At 41.6% G+C, this 17,683-nt stretch overlaps 1 protein-coding gene across 5 annotated transcripts in view; it reads right to left on the reverse strand.

Moving 5' to 3' along the window:
* The window catches only part of LOC149320150 (glycerophosphodiester phosphodiesterase 2-like), a 196,262-nt gene that overhangs the window by 14,806 nt on the left and 163,773 nt on the right, over positions 1-17,683 (reverse strand). For all 5 annotated transcript variants that reach the window (XM_089513025.1, XM_089513022.1, XM_089513024.1 and 2 more), the window contains 3 exons: positions 14,267-14,485; positions 6,783-6,940; positions 876-1,023 (listed from right to left, as the gene is read on the reverse strand). In XM_089513025.1, coding sequence (XP_089369151.1) covers positions 876-1,023; positions 6,783-6,940; positions 14,267-14,485 — 525 coding nt within the window. The remainder of the gene's footprint in view (positions 1-875; positions 1,024-6,782; positions 6,941-14,266; positions 14,486-17,683) is intronic.

Raw genomic sequence — 17,683 nt, forward strand, 5'->3', positions numbered from 1 at the left:
TTCAATTCCCACCTCAGCCATGAAACCCACAGTGTAACTTTTGGCAAGTCATATGCTCTCAGCATCAGGGAAAGGCAATGGCAACCCTCCTCTGAAGAAATTTTGCCAAGAAAACCCCAGGATAGAACCTAGGCTCGCCACAAGTTGGAAACTTGAAAGCACACAGCAACGGATGAAGTGAACATGCTTTATCAACCACTAGATGCCGCTTTGACCCACTAAATGGGTAATTCTGGGAGGAAAAGATGCAGCTGCTAACAATAACAGCCTCTGGCTATTGAGGTAGCTGTGCATTCCCACAATGGCAAAGGGGAATGCACAGGCTCCAAATGGACCACTGCAAACTGAGAGGTAATGTTGTGGATCAAAAGCATAGCTCTGCTTGTTCTTGCCTGCCCTTTTGGAAAGGCTAGATGAAGCCTTCCACGTTCAAGACTAGCCTCATAGTATGCAAAGATACTCCTCCCTGACCTGCTACACTTGACACCTGCAGGGAGATTACTATTTTTAATTTGAAGGATCCAGAGCTTGGAAAATTAATTTTTTAGGCCAGAATTCCCAGAATCCTCTGCTCACCATCCTGGCTGAGGAATTCAGGGAGGTGTAGTCCAAAAAACCATGTTAATTTTGTCAAGCTTTGCAAGGAGTATTTAAACAATCAGTGTTCCCACCGTTGCATTTGGAAGTAGTACAATAATTCCAAGAATGCCCACATTTGCCATAAAGGCTAGGTCTCAAGCAAGAAGGAGCCTCTCCAATGAAACCCACCTGGAAGGGTCATTGTAAAGACTGAGGAAATATCCAAAACTCCATAAAAGTCTCACCATTTGTGTTTGGAAGACAGCAAGAGACAAAGCGAGGCCAAGCCCACTTACCATCAACCAGCTGGGGAAAGACATCTTGCTAAGGGTGTGCACATTGTCAGAGGTGACAGACTGGACCCCGCTGCACCAAAGGATTGAGTAAAGCCAGGGTTCGTTCACAACGTAGAGGTTCACACTCAGATTTGCCCCTGCGTATTCTCTGTTGAAAAGATGGGACAGAGGGAGGTGAGCAGGAGAGGAGAGGTCTTCAGAAAAGCCTAGAGACCAAAATCACACACTGTCGTATCGCCTTGGACAAAAACTGATTTAGGATGCTGACCACACTTAGCTCTGGTTAGTGTTTGGATGGGATGCAGTGCGTATTCTACATTTCAACCTTCTTTGTTTCCAGGACATGTCCTACATTTCAACTTTTTGCATGACATGCATTACATCTGAACCTTCTGTCCAAGAGAAATTTCAAAATGTTCTCCATTTTCAGCATGACTAAGAAACATGAGTTTATATTTATATTAGTGTTTTTAGCTTTTGTTTTGTAATGTCCTACATTTTCCCTAAATTTTGGGCTAAATTTTGTAGTGTCTTGTTGGTCTTTGCAGTTAGGACATCTGGTCACCCTGATGGGAAATCATCATCGAAGCTCTACACAGCTCGGGTCCAGGTTAGCTGAAGGACCATATTCTCCCTTACGAACCAGCTCATGCTCTCAGATCTGCTGGACAGGCTGTCCCACCTTTTCTTTTCCCCACCTTCCTCCCAGGGACATTTGGTGGGAATACAGGAGAGCGCTGCCTCAAGGCTCTGGAATTCCCTTTCCACAAAATTTAGACATGCACCTTTCCTACTTTCTTTTCTGCAGACAAGCAAAGACTTTTCTATTCCAACAAGTATTTGATCAGTATTAACATAAGGCCCATCTTACACAATGCATTCGATACTGCTAATTTCTGTGCTGGGATGTATATGTTTTTATTGTATGTTTTAACTTGGTTTTAATTTTTTCCTGATTGTTTAAAGGTTTTTTAACCTTGGTATTTTGTGCATGTTAGCAATGTGTTTTTTTTAATTATTGCAAGCCACTTTGGCCAGCAACTACTTAGAATCAGAGAATCACAAAGTTGGAAGAGACCCCAAGGGCCATGCAGTCCAACCTCCTCCTGCCTGTCAAAGCACTTCTGACAGATGGCCACCCCACCTCTGTTTAAGAAGGAGGATTCTTCTACAAGACTCAAAGGGAGTTTGTTCCATGGTCCAACAGCTTTTATGTTCAGGAAATTCTTCCTAGCCTTTAAGAGCAATCTCTTTTCTTCTATTATGAATCCATTGCTCAGTGTCCTAGTCTCTGGAGCAGCAGAAAGCAAGTTTGCTCCATCTTCAATAGGACATCCCTTCAAAAATTTAAACATGACTACCATGCCACCTCTGAACCTTCTCATCTCCAGGCTAAACAGATCCAGCTTCCTACATCTTTCCCATAAGGCTTGCTTTCTAGATCTTTGATTATTGGAATCAACCTTCTATGGACACAGGCCAATTTGTCAACAGGCTTCCTGAATTGTTTTGATTAGTCCTGTACATCAGATGAGGTCTAGTTAAAGATAATGGGATAGCAGAATGGAGACTATCACCCTCCAAGGCAGTCCATTCAATTGCTGAACATCTTGTACCACGGAAAACAAAATGTTTTCCTTAATGATGGAATCTCCTTTCATGTAATATGAAGCCACTGATTTGTGCCAGAGGGTATGCACAGCTGGGGACAATTCTGCAATTCTCTTGCAAGCTACCTTGAGTATCATTCCATAAAAAGATGGACCAGGAATCCTCTAAGACAGCAATGTATAATCTGTGACCCTTCAGGCACATCAGTCCTAGCCAACACAGCCAATGATGAGGAATGCTGGCAGATACAGTCCGACAACATCTTCAGGGTCACACTTTCTTAACCCAATGGTCTAAGCAAAGCATTTTAAGCAAACACATAGCTCTCATCTAAATGCAAAAAACAAAAATAAAAATGCAATTGCTTCAAGTCTATATCCAAAAATTGATTCTATTTGTTCCATAAACAAAAGAAAACTTCAAAGTCTCTAAAGCAAGTTGCTTTAAAGCCATAATTGAAGATGTGACAGATTGATTCAGAATTGTTAATGGGCAGATTATTTTTGAGCACAAAGTAATTTTTGAATTAAATAGGGACCTTGGACTGCATTACAGCACCATGGAAACAGCAGCAGCCATGGAGGAGATAAGAGGAGCTGGCTGAAAGACCGCTGTATGGCAACTTGTATGTAAAAGGTCTCTTTCAAACACACATACACATACAAACACGTTATCACAATGAACCCATGCACTTCAATGATGACTGACACATCCCCACAGCCAATTTAGCATTTCAATCATGCTACAGCCCAAACCTACTACGCCTTTTAATTGGAAGTAAGCTCACCAAGTTCAACAGGACTTATTCCTAAGCAAGTGTTCCTATGACTGCAATCTAATTGATCTTTTCTATTATCTGTGTGGGGTGTTCATAGCAGAGACTAGAAGTAACACACTAACAATGATAATGTGCCTTTTTTTAAAAAAAGGCAAAGAAAAAGTAGCAATAGCCAAAAGCATTTACAGTTGACCATTTTAGCGACAACAGTGTTAATGCCTAACAAGAAAGGCCTGTGTATACTCCAGAAGCATTTCATTTAAGGAGATTAGAGGGGCTGGGGCCATTTTTGGTATGCTTTTTGTAAAAAAACAAAAACAAAAATTACATTGTTGTTGCTGTTGTGTGCCTTCAAGTCATTTCCGCCTTGTGGCGACCCTAAGGCGAAACTATCATGGGGTTTTCTTGGCAAGATGGGTTCAGAGGTTTGCCATTGCCCTTCCCTGAGGTTGAGAGCGTGTGACTTGCCCAAGGTCACCCAGTGGGTTTCATGGCTGAGCTGGAAATCGAACCCTGGTCCCCAGAGTCATAGTCCAGTACTCAAACCACTACACCATGCTGGCCCTCAACATTGAGAGTAGCGCATTAATAACTCATTGCATTACTCACTTCTCACATTTGCAAAAACAACAATGATGACCAACTTAATGAGTAAGGCATCACTCTGAGGAGTGGGTGAAAGGGTTATTTAGGAAGGAAGATGAAAGAGACTAATGCATAGGTTATTGCTTATTTTTATTAACAATTCCCAGTTCTACTTCCTAGGCTACCAATCAAGTCACACACCAAATTCTCCCTGTCCTAAAACACGCAGAACGCATACATACACTACACTATGGCAGTGGTGTCCCTGCAACGGGTGACACACGGTGCAGGGAGGACCTCCAGGGTAGGTGGGATTTCTGGCCCTGGCCCTTAAACAGCTAGAATGAATGAATGAATGAATGAAAGAAAGAAAGAAAGAAAGAAAGAAAGAAAGAAAGAAAGAAAGAAAAGGGGAAAGGGAGGAGACATATTGTTTCAGTTTGTCTCAGAATTTCACTCAAGGGCAGGAATAAAATGTTTCAGCTGGTGCCAGGAAATGCCAGAAAAACAGTCTACCACAATGGAAATGCAGTGAGAGTATTTAAACAAACAAAAGACTAAGAAATACTGCAACCTCCTGACAGGTTTACCTGGTCTGGAGGGAGGAGACGCTATCTATTTATTTTATATCCCGCTTTTCTCTCAGTAATTTAAAGCCATGAGAAGACAATTAAACTGCAGAACACATACTCCATTAAAGACTTTTTCACATAGCCACTTAGTCACTAAATGCTTTTTCAAATAAAAAGGTCTTGAACTGCCACCAGAAAAAGAGCAGGGTCAGCCTAGTCTGTGGCAGAACGCTGCCCAGAAAAACTGTGTAATATAGATTCAGCTTGGGAATTACAATTTATGAGGAACATTAGTACAAAAAGCCATTACTAAGGATTATGTATGGTATGGTAGAGGAGTAGGTCAATGGGGGTGCGTGACACCATGAATTATCACATTGGGTGACGCCAACCCTAGTGATGCCACTGGGTGACAGGAAAGGGAACTTGAGCTGACTGGAGCTATAGACTTTACCAGTTTGAATGTTGTACAATTGCCTTTCTATGACAAAAACTATAGTTTTCTGGGCAAGTTGCACAACTTTTATAGAAAAGTTGCGTTGTTTCTCCTAACAGTGAGGGGGGAAATAGCCAAGGCTTTTAATACAAGATCCCCATTCTCACCATGATTGTGTTAATGAAAGGAAGTGCATATATATCAGTTTAGGAGCACTCCCTACCATATATCCCTCCATTAGCTTGACCCTTCCAGTATCTCATCCTTAACCCCATCTCTCTGTCCCATGTCCTACCCAGCATGCTTTGTATTTCTGTGTGTGTGTTTAACACAATTCTGGAATTATACTAATCAGGGGTGTCACTGAAAGGGTGCAAGGAGTGTGGACAGCATCAGGTGACCCTCTAAAGGAGGTGTGACACCACTGCTCCCCCTAAGCCTGCCTTTGACAGAAATGGGCTGTGGCATTCCCTTCAAATCAGTGGAGATGGTGTGACTGAAGAGTAAGGAGGAGAGACCTCTTTTTTCCCCTTTAAATTGATTTTAATTTTTTAATTTATAAAACTTTCTTTTAAAATCATCTTTAAAAACACCACATCTTCCCAAATTTCCACTTCAAGCACAGGAAACTATGTGCATGTGAATACGTTCAGTACAATATTGTAATTTAAATATACAATTTTAATTTTGCTAGTGCTTTTGTCACAACTCTTGCCATTACATTTAATGATATGTGGGAATTATGATTTATGAGTAAAATTAGTACAAAATACATTATTAAGGATTCTGTGTGGTGTATTATCAGAGGAGGTCAATGGGGTAAATGTGACACATTGAGTCACCAGACCGGGTGATGCTAACCCTAGTGACTCCACTGATGTTAATTTGTACTAAAAATAACAATTAATATTTTTTTTAAATTTAAAAACCTATAACCGGATGTTTTGGAATAGCAAAAGGGAAGAGGAACAAGAGACAGAAGGAGACATTGACACCATATGACTGTGCAATCCCAGACGTACCGCAGGATAATTTACCACACTTGTGGACTAGCACTACAAAAGAGCAATTGAGAGCTTAGTGGCAGATTTTTTCCCATTGGTGGAAAGGTGTGGGCTAACCACAACTGGAAGACAGGGCACCATCGAGAGGGAGATGGTGTTCGTGAGCTAGCTATTGCCAAATATGCTGTTATCAAGCTTTTATGGTGATTTCAAACCTGTGTGTATTCAAGTCCTAAGTGTCCCAAAGGTACAGGATGAAATACTACAGTTGCAACTCCATTTGCGTGGACTTCAGATCTGCAACCGTTGCTTACTTGCAAGGAACAAACAAAGGGGGCTTAAAATGGGACGTGCGCTCAAGGCATGCACCCACAACCACTTGCAGGCAAGCACCCCCATTCAAGCCTATAGGGCTTGAATATCTGCGAGTTTCCATTTTTGCGGGGGAGGTGGGGTCCGTAATGGATCCCCTGTGAAAACGGAGGGCCAACTGTATTTCATTGTTTTTGATATTCACCAGGGATTGGAAAAATCTAGATTCACAATCCCAACCAAGAAGGCTCTCCATGCTGTCCTTGCTAACCATACCTGTGAAGATGGCGGGACTGAGAGAAAGCCCTCCCTCAAGGATCTTAAAACTCAGCCACAAGGTGACCAGGGGTCCTTCTTTTCCAGGTCACATCCTAGATTTCAGCCTTCCATCCAAGAGGAATTCCAAAATGTCCTCCATTCCGAGCACGAGTGAGAAGCATGAATTTATAATAATGTTGTCAGCTTTTATTTTGTATTATCCTACGTTTTTCTTGAGTCCCCTACATTTTGTGGTGCCTTGTCCTCCTAGGTGGTTGGGACATTTGGGCCTCCTGCTCAGGCAGACCTGGCCAAGGAGACATTTGAAAAAGTGAGAGCTAAGAGGAGCACCTGATATCCTCACTGGTGACTCTGGTGTACCGCAGGTTCAACTTCTGAAATCCTCTGTCCCTCAACTGCTGCGCCTCTCCTTTGACGCTGGAGGTCTGTTGGAAGCCCGGCGCAATTTCCTGAACCAGTGTTCGCTCTGAGTTGGGCAACCACAATACCTGAAGGAATAGCAACAAGCAATAGCAATTAATATTATTAAAATAAATAAAAGAGGATAATTCTCCAAAAGCTAACAATCAAATATGTTAAAAGATTGGCATTGTAGTTACATTTCCCCCCCAAGAAACGAAACAGAAAAGGAGAATCTCAAAGTTGCAGCACATAATAAAGTGGCCCTTGGAATCCGCTGGGGTTTGGTTCCAGGACTCCCCATGGATACCAAAATCCATAGATGCCCAAGTCCCATTATATACAATGGAATAATAAAATGGTGTCCCTTATATAAAATGGCAAAATCAAGGTTTGCTTTTTGGAATTTATATAATAATCATGATGATGATGATAATTATGATTATTATGAACCCATGGATGCAGAATCTGTGGATATGGTGGGTCAACTGTACATAAGAAACACTGAAAACCTTTCAAATACATTTAAAGTGAAAATTATAGTAACACGTTATATCAGCATCATCTTAGTTTCCTGATTTCTTTCTTTAATAACCTGGCTTTTATCAAACATGGATCCAAAAACAGCTTACAATATAAGTTAAAACAAAATAGTTCAAACAAGTACCGAAGTTTTCAAAACCATTAAACAACCAATCCAATTAAAAACAATAATTTAAAACCACCAAAAACACATTGAAAGTATAGTAAAAATATAGCACACCCATGGAGCATCCTTCTGCTCTAACCAGTTAAATGTTGAAGATATATTTGCAAAATTTTACTTGTTTGCAAAAATTATTATTACTTATTTCATCCTCCTCGCTGTTTTTTTCAAGTGGAGGGTTGAGGGCTAAGTCCTCTTGTGATCCTCTCACTTTCCCTAATTCCTGACCAACACAGACAAAAACAAGACACCTGAGGGAGTGTGGTGTGTAAGGGATTTTGGGTTTGACATCTAAAACAGCCTCAGCACCACTGCCTAACCTGCATTATTAACACTGGACTACATTGCAGGGCTTCTGTGACACATGTCTTTCTCTGTTTTTCAGCACAGTCCCACCTCCTTTGTGAACAGAAACACGGTCATAATGGACTGGCAGTTTTAAGATATTTAAAAAACACTTTAGACTCAAAAGAAGGAGGAGTGAAGACAGGAACAAGTAACATCAACAGTGTAAGATATGAGGACGATACCATATTACTAGCAGGAAATAATTATCAAAAAGAGTCAAAGAAGAAAGTACGAAGGCAGGCTTAAATGCTGACCATAAAGAAAACGAAAATAAGGACCACAGAGGATCTACATAAACTCAATCTAGGCAATGAAGAAATCAAAATAGTTAAAGATTTCCCATACCTTGGGTCAAATCTTGATCAGAATGAAGACTACAGTCAAGAAATAAGACGACTAGGAATGGGAAGGACAGCAATGAAAGAATCAGACAAGATCCTAAAGTGCAAAGATACACAACTGAACACTACAGTTAAAATCAGCCAAGCCATAGTGTTCTCCATTACCATGTCTGGATGCGAGAGCTGGACAGTGAAAAAATAGTAAGAAGAAAGCCACCTCATTTGAGATATGGTGCTGGACCAGAGTGCTGAGGATACAGTGGATGACCAAGAAGACAAACAAATGGGTCCTAGAACACATCAAACCAGAATTCTCCCTGGAATCCAAAATGATTAAATTGTTGTACTTTGGCCACATCATGATAAGGCATGACATTAGAAAAGAATAGCCCTCGGAAAGGTAGAAGGTAGTGGAAAGAGAGGAAGACCTCATGCTAGACGAATAGACTCTATTAGGGAGGTCACAGGTCTAAATCTACAAGACCTAAGCAGAGTAGTGGAGGACCAGGGTCTTGGAGATGTTTCAACCACAGGGTTGCCACAAGTTGCGGCCGACTCGAGGGCAGTTAACAACAACCAAGCCATACTGGGTTTTGTAGGTCAATACCAACAGGTGGAATTGTGCCAGAACCATTTTAGACCCACAGAAGTTTCCCAACAGTTTTCAAAGAGAGCCCCATGTACAGTATATTACAATAGTCCAAAGGAGATGTACTCAAGGTATTTCCTTTAGAAATTCTGCACTCCTTCATCATGTTTTCAAAACTCAAAGCTGTCATAGGTTTCCCCTGAAATAAGACACGAGTAAAAAAGACCCTGGACTTCATGTCTTCTCAGCATGCTATTTTAAAAGAGCTGGCAAATGGAATATCAGACCCATTGGCAATAAAAGTCTTTGAAAACTCCTGGAGAACAGGAGAAGTCCCAGCAGACTGGAGGAGGGCAAACATTGTTCCCATCTTCAAAAAGGGGAAAAAAGAGGATCCCAACAATTATTGTCCAGTTAGTCTGACATCAATACCAGGAAAGATTCTGGAGCAGATCATTAAAAAGAAAGTCTGTAAACATCTAGATGGCAATTCCATAATCATAAAAAGTCAACATGGTTTTCAGAGAAAGAAGTCATGCCAGACAAACCTTATCTCTTTCTTTGATAAAATTACCAGCTTGGTAGATGAAGGGAATGCTGTGGATATAGTATATCTTGATTTCAGTAGGCCTTTGACAAAGTTCCCCATGACATTCTTGCAAACAAGCTTGGAAAATGTGGGTTAGACAAAGTAACTGTTACATGGATGTGTAACTGGTTGACCGGCCAAACGCAAAGGGTGCTCAACAATGGCTCCTTTTCATCCTGGAGAGAAGTGACCAGTGGAGTCCCACAGTGCTCTGTCCTGGGCCCAGTGCTATTCAACATCTTTATCAATGACTTGGAGGAAAAAATTGGGGGCATACTTATCAAATTTGCAGATGACACCAAATTAGGAGGAGTAGCTAATACTCCAGAGGACAGAATCAAGATTCAAAATGACCTGAACAGATTAGAAAACTGGACCAAAGCTAACAAAATGAAATTCAACACGAAGAAATGTAAGGTACTGCACTTAGGGCGAAAAAATGAAATGCACACATATAGGATGGGGGACACCTGGCTGAATGAAACTACGTGTGAAAGGGATCTGGGAGTCCAAGGAGACCACAAGTTGAACATGAGTCAACAGTGCGATGCGACAGCTAAAAAGGCCAATGCAATTTTAGGCTGCATCAATAAAAGTATAGTGTCGATCAAGGGAAGTAATAGTGCCACTGTATTCTGCTTTGGTCAGGCCCCAAAGGCACCACAATTTTAAAAGAACATTGAGAAACTGGAGCGTGTCCAAAGGAGGGCGACTAAAATGGTGAAGGTTCTGGAAACCATGTCCTATGAGGAAGGACTCAGGGAGCTGGGGATGTTTAGCCTGGAGAAGAGAAGGTTAAGAGGTGATATGATAGCCCTATTTAAATATTTGAAGGGATGTCATGGTGAGGAAGGAGAAAGCTTGTTTTCTGCTGCTCCAGAGACTAGAACACGGAACAACGGATGCAAGCTCCAGGAAAAGACATTCCACCTCAACATTAGGAGGAACTTCCTGACAGTGAGGGCTGTTCGACAGTGGAACAAACTCCCTCGGAGTGTAGTGGAGTCTCCTTCCTTAGAGGTCTTCAAACATAGGCTGGATGGCCATCTGTCAGGAATGCTTTGATTGTGATTTCCTGCATGGCAGGGGGTTGGACTGGATGGCCCTTGTGGTCTCTTCCAACTCTACAATTCTATGATTCTATGATTCTATGAATGGGACACACAGCTCTTCAGTCAAAGGTGTGCTAAAATTTTGGATTTATCCATTGCTTTGCATGAGCAGCAGTCACTTCTGTTAAGAGGGAACCCAGAAATGATGTTTAAAGAAAGCTGGACACTGCTGAAATCAGTACAGAAGGACTATAGGGAAAGATGGAAAAAATGGTAAACAAACGTCTTTGTGTGTTTCCATCTTTGCTTTCTTTGGAAAGTGCAGAAAGCCAACCCACATGTCTGCAAAAGTGATTATCGGTGGGAGGGGAGGAAAAACATTGAGGGAAAACAGCCTCCCAGAACAAGTCATTTGTGGGAGCAGCCGCATGGTTAATTGAAATCTAGGTGCTGGCATCAGAAAGACAGATGGAAACTAAATAGGGAGCCTTCCCCTGAGCTAATTGTTCCATACGTGGGATTACTAGAGGCTTTGGGTTTAGCACAGCAGTAGCAGCAACAACACAAACTCACACCCTTAATTAGAAAGGCTCAAAATGTTTGCAACTATCGAACAGAATCCAAGGCTGGAAGGGAAAGGCATCATTCAACTTGCTCCTGAAAGCACACCAGGGGGGTCTCCTCCATGGCCTGCCCAAATGCCCCAGATCACAATGATAAGGACTGGACAGTCCAGTCCTTAACTGACCTGTTGCAGGGTGTGTTTATATCTGTGAATGGGTTAGAGGGCGGCCAAAAGTGAATACTCATGCATTGAAACTCATTAACATTTTTGCTCCCTGCTTGAAGAAGCTTGAAAATGCACACAAGAGATTTAAAGGGAAAAGGGAATGCAGGAGTAGAAGCAGTTCTCATCTTGTGAGTTCCCAGATTTTGTTGGACTACAACTCCCAGGATCTCTCAGTGCTGCCTGGAGAATGTGGGAGTTGATGTGATGAAATACACCAATACAGAAAGGATAAGTGACACCTGACTTTAAAGCAGTACATGTGAAAAAGATTTAGGGATCTAGTTGTTTTTTGTGTGCATTCAAGTCATTTCCAATTTATGGCAATCCTATCACAGGGTTTTAAGGGACTGAGAGAGTGTAAGTCACCCAAAGTTACCCAGTGAGTTTCTATGGCTGAGTCCAGACCAAAAGTTAAACATGAGTCAACAGTACAATGTGGTTGTCAAAAATAGCAGTGCAATTCTGGGCTGTATCAACAGGAATATAGTAGCCAGATTGAAGGAATTAACAGTCCTACTCTATTCTGCTTTGGTCAGACCTCCCCTGAAATACTGTGTCCAGTTCTGGGCACTGCAATTCAAGAAGGTTGTTGAGAAGCTGGAATGTATCCAGGAAAGGGTCATCAAGATGACTGAAGTTCTGGGAAGCAAGCTTAATGAGGAATGACTGAGTTGGATGGGTATGTTTTGCCTGGAGAAAAGAAAACTGAGTGGTGAGATGATAAGTATCTTGAAATATGTGAAGGGATGTCATGTATATGATGGAGCAACCTTGTTTCTGCTGCTGAAAAGACTAAAACATGAATCAATGGATTCAAATTACAAGAAAAGGGATTCTACCTAAATATTAGGAAGAACTTCTTTACTGTAAAAACTGTTGGCAATGAAATGGACTGCCTCAGAGGATGGGGGACATCTATGGATGTCTTTAAACACAGGCTGGATGTCCATCTCTCAGGAGTGTGTTGGTTTGTGTTCCTGAATGGCAGGGGCTTGGACAACATGGCTCTTGTGGTCCCTTCCGACTATGATCCCAACTTCTGAAGACTCACAGTTTGGGCTTTGCTGTATTAGCTTAGTAGCATGCTAATATGCTCCCTCCTTACAAATCATTCAGCTAAAAGGCAACACAAGGGCTTCATTGGCCTGCAGTGACATTGCCATTTATTTCACTGATGGGAACACGCAGCCCTTTAGATGACGCTGGACTGCAACACCCACTGTCCCTCACTATTTGCTGTGTTTGGCTATGGCTGCTGGGATATACAGTCCAAGCTAACTTGGAGGATCACAGGTTGACTACCCTGAATTACATGGGTCTACATGATTTTTGTCAGGCTGCTAGTTGGCTGGGATTACACAGCTGACAAGAAGATAAACATTGGAAGAGAGGCAGTGAGCTGACTGCATAGTTGACAAGAAGACAATAAAGTAAAAGGAAGAATTGCTCAGAGGCTTAGTGAAATCTTGGGAGATGTACTGGCCCTGCAAGACCATTGGGGCTAGATTAAAGGAAAGGTTCACTTGAGGGTTCTAAGCAAAGGGACAAAGTAGAGAGAACCAATTGGTTCTGGCACCCATTGGGGTCCTGTTAGCTAACTGGGAGAGGGGTAGAAGAAGGGGGTTAGGAAAAGAAGAAAGAGGCCTGTTACAGACAGCCAAAATAAAGCTGCTTCGAGTCACAGTGGAGGTATGGTGTTTCAATGATGCATGCATCCTAAGAGTCCAGAAGTCGCACCAAAGCCATGCTGCTTTGGTGCGACTTCTGGACTCTTAGGATGCATGCATCATTGAAACACCATATCTCCACTGTGACTCGAAGCAGTTTTATTTTGGCTGTCTGTAACAGGCCAGAGAGTTAACTACTTCACAAGAGCAGGGAAGAAGGCCCAGGAAAAAGATTGGAAGGTTGAGCTAGAAAATAACTCTTTTGAAAAGGATTGGTGGGCAAGGGGTGGCAACCAGTGGAATTGTAGAATGCCTTGTTTTATATCTTGGCCTAACCACCTTGGGTATTACACTTGCAACCAGAAGGAAGGAGTAAGGGGAAACCCTAGACCTTAAGCCGGTTGAGTTTACTGAGTATTCCCTCTTGTTATGATATTTTCTCATCTATCTATCTGTCTATCTATCTATCTATCTATCTATCTATCTAGCCAGCATGGTGTAGTGGTTTGAGTGTTGGACTGACTCTGGAGACCGGGGTTCAAATCCCTGCTTGGCCATGAAATCCACAGGGTTTTTGGCAGGTTTCTTCAGAAAGGATTTGCCATTGTCATACTCTCTCAGCCTCAGAGGTTGCCAATGGAAAACTCTCTCTGAAGAAATCTGCCAAAAAAACCTTGATAGGGTCACTATGAGTTGGAAACAACTTAAAAGCACACAACAACAATATCTATATCCATCATTACAGCATGCTAGCTTGATTTAGAAAGGTGCTTTGATCTGCAGCAGGGACAAGCTGCCAAGCAGGCCTCAAACCTAACCTCAAGCCCACTGCCTAATGTGTTTGCTGTTTCTTTCTGAGAAATGTGCCCTGCTTACAAAAGCTTTAGACGGATCCTTCCACTTCAAGCTGATTGCCTAATGCATTTGCTAGTCCCTTCAAGAAACATACCCTACAGTCTGGGGGGAAGGTCTTACCTCCTGCTCAAAGTGAATGGCACCACTAAGTCAGTCACAAGTCAAGTTGTGTCAGTGTGTCATTTTTGCCAAGTCAAGTCCAAGTGAAGTCATTCAAGTGACTTAAGTCCAAGTCAATTGACTCAAGTCTACATTATTGGATCCAGACTGCATTTCTGCCCCCTATCATCCTCCCTCTCTCCCTTCTCTTCCTCTCCCTCATCCCAAATATGAGGTACAGGAGATCAAATTGGAGCAACCTAATAAGCTGCCATTTTCAACCAGTCTATCCATTGCACTGCAATTGCTTTGAATTGGTGTGAGAAAAGTCTTCCAACAATGGTCCAGCATCTACCTACAAAAGTGACGTGGAACTCACTGCCTGCTGAGGGATGCCTGATTCGAGGACCGTTTCCAAGGTGATGTTGATGGATGAACTGTAGTAGGGATGATCCGGAGGCAAATCCTGGAGGTTGAGGAGGACAGTGGCATTGCCCTTGATTGTCTCCAGCATGTCGGCCAATTTGCAGATGGACTGATTGGAAGCTTTCACAAAATCAGAACTGGGGAGGGAATCAGCAGTCCAGAAAGGATCACTCTGTGGGAAGGAATGAGAAGGATTATCCCTTACGGATTATCACTTTAAATCAAAATTATAACACCAAAGAAAGATGAGTGCAATTTAATCTGTAATTAAAAAAAGCTGCTGCTAGCACTAACTGTTGGGTTTAAATTTTAGTCTGAAACAACACATTTTGTTTAAAAATGGAAGGAAAATGGACCCCTCTCTGCTGCCCTTCCACTGGCAGAAAATAAGTTTTTATTGCACCACAAAAAAATTGTGGTGCAACAGGATATTTTACTGGAAACCTGGAAATTAACAAAGGACCAGCAGAAGTAGATTTTTCACATCCCTTCAGCCACTAAAACACTGATACTTTAGTATTGCAAAGATAACTTTCCTTCACCTGTGATTTAAATGGACACAAGATTTAACAATGCTTGCAACATATGAAAGAATGGTGGACAGATGAAACCTTCAAATGGACTTATATTTAGAAATTTGGTCAACTTTTATAGAAACTTATTATTGGAATATTATATTACAGATCGCCCCCATATCTGTGGTATTGGTAACTACAATTTCATTTAACCGTTGCCGGGGGGGGGGACCTCTCCAGGCATTTGGAGGTCCTCCTGCAGAACTCTATCATCAACGTCTGGTGGAAACTGACTGGAGTCATACTGAAGGACCTTCAGATGACTAGAGAGTTTTCCTCTCTGAAGACTTTTGGGGTCCTCCAGCATGATTCTATGGTATTTATTGCAGGTCATTATTATCTGCAAATTTCATTTATAACCCGTAAGTCTGGGAACATATTTCCGTGGATATGGGGGTGACCTGTATACTTCATATCTGAGAACCTCTTTGTATACTACTATTATTTGATTTTTTAATTTTAAAATGAGATTACAACAACAAAAACGAGGATGCAGATGATCATGATGATCATGCCACCACAGACAGAACCCCACTATCTTTGTCCTCCACTTCAGATAATACCTAGGCATTCAGAAGATCAAGTTGTTGCTGGTCTTAGGGTCACTGCCTACATGTCACTCTGTAAGGCTGATTCAGTTCGCAGCCTTCAATGTAGTGGGCCAACAAATGAAGACTATTTCTTATCTGACACAGCAGGTGGACTGGGAGAGAGTCATTAATCCCTAAAGCCCTTCTTTTTAATTGCATTTCCTTGCCATATCTTTGGCCTCCAACTGTCATGCAGTCTTGTTACAAGCAAAGGAGACAGGGGTGAGGGAGGAAGAGGGAAACAAAAAGATTCTTCTCTCTCAGTTGGATGTCTGAATTTAGCTATCACCGAACTGGTGCTTTCAGAACTGGTGAGACACAATAGGCCAATATCACCAGCCAGCATGATCGATGGCTAGGAAAGATCGGTGTTGTAGTCCAACACATATAGAGAGTGTCAGGTTGGGAAAGATGGGCTCTTGTCACAGGGAGAGGGAGGAGACATTAGCCAAGAAGGGATTGTATGGAAGGAAGACATATCACAGCGGTGGTGGAACTGTGGGCCAATTTTATATAATTTTATGGTTCCCGCAGACCATCTTGGTTAACAGTCACAGAAACGTAAAGATATGAGTGTATAATATTCTTTTTGTATGACACTAAAAGTTAATTATTACTTTTCCTTTGTTATTGCAATGTGACTTGGTTTATAACACAAGCTATTTATCATAAGCTTAGGTATATATTTTATTTTAGTTAATTTTAATTATGATCTTGCATTTGTATGAAAGCTTGGATGTTGTGTTTGCAATGGTCTTTGGACGAAGCAATAAATGATTATGTATAACATATAAAACCTCTGTATTTTCAGCTGAAAAACAGCCAAAAACCAACCAGAAACCAATTCTGGTTTCAGCATCTGGGTTTTCAGGGGAAGGAAGGAACTGTATGAGGGAGGACATATCACAGATGTGGTGCAATTGAGGGCCACATTTATACTCTTTTATGGTTCCTGAATAACATCTTGGTTAACCATCACAGAAACCTGAAGTTTTGAGTGTATAAAATGCTTTTTGTATGACACTAAAGGTTAATGATTACTCTCCCTTTGTTACTGCAGTGTAACTTGTTTCATAACACAAGCTATTTGTCTTACGCTTAGGCATACATTTTATTTAGTTAATTATGATCTTGCAATTTGTATAAAAGCTTGGATGTTCTGATTACAATCTTTGGACTGTGTTTACAGTCTATGTTTTGTCCTAGATTTTGGACTCGGCAATAAACGACTACATATGTATACCCATGGCAGATGTATTTTCAGCTGAAAAAGAGCCAAAAACCAACCAGAAGCCAATTCTGGTTTCATCCTCTGGGTATTCAGGGGTCTGCATGGTGATAAACAAATCTGCCCTTCTGGAGGCCTCCAGGAATTCTGTAGCTCTTTGAGGATGAGTCCCTGGCGTCTGCTGCTACTGCTGCTTTCTTTTCCTCCTGTTCTTCTTTTTGCATAAAAACAGGGTTGAAGTAATCATACTTTCTCCTCTTCTGATCGTAAAGGCCTTTGCCTCCTTTCAAAAGTCAGCTTTGATGGATTGGAACATGTTCAGAGACAAGTAGCACTGATTGACCCTGGAAGCCAAGCCAATGCCCAGAAACAGGAATCGAAGGTCCCAGGTGCACCCCAGTGGCAGCCAACAGCTCCCATATCAATGGAACAGTGACTTCTCACCAGGTTTTAGTTCTAATCTCAAAGGAGCTATCTGTTTGTTGGCAGACCAAAGCTTTTCTGTTTAAGTGCATTTTTAATTAATAACTGCTTCCAATGAGACTTCTTCTGAAAGGGAAGGGTGCATTTTAAAAACTGTATGCTTTTCAATGTATTTATAATAATGAATGTTATTTTAATGAGATGATGTTTATTTGTGTTTTAAAATTGTATTGTTTTTATCTTATTCTTTTATATTATTCCTAATCCAGGAGAAAGACAACATATAAATAAATGAAATAAAATAACTTCTGAGGTGCTGAACTCTGCTTAACAAATATTTTCAGCACCTTGGATAGTTCCTTTAAAGCTCATGCTAAAACCCAGCATGGATTCTCTGCTGCACTGACATCCAGCACTGAGATCCAGCATTCGTCACTGGCTTTCCTCACTGCTTCCCCACAACAAGTGGAATTGAAAGTATTTGTCCAGGAATCTGGGTTATGTTGTCACCCATATGCAGATGAGACACAGATCTGTTTCTCCATTTCTTCCAT

This window comes from Sceloporus occidentalis, unplaced genomic scaffold (assembly GCF_023333645.1).
Source record: "Sceloporus occidentalis isolate IW3139 unplaced genomic scaffold, rSceOcc1.0.p SCAF_2, whole genome shotgun sequence".
In the NCBI taxonomy this organism is placed as follows: Eukaryota; Metazoa; Chordata; class Lepidosauria; order Squamata; family Phrynosomatidae; genus Sceloporus; species Sceloporus occidentalis.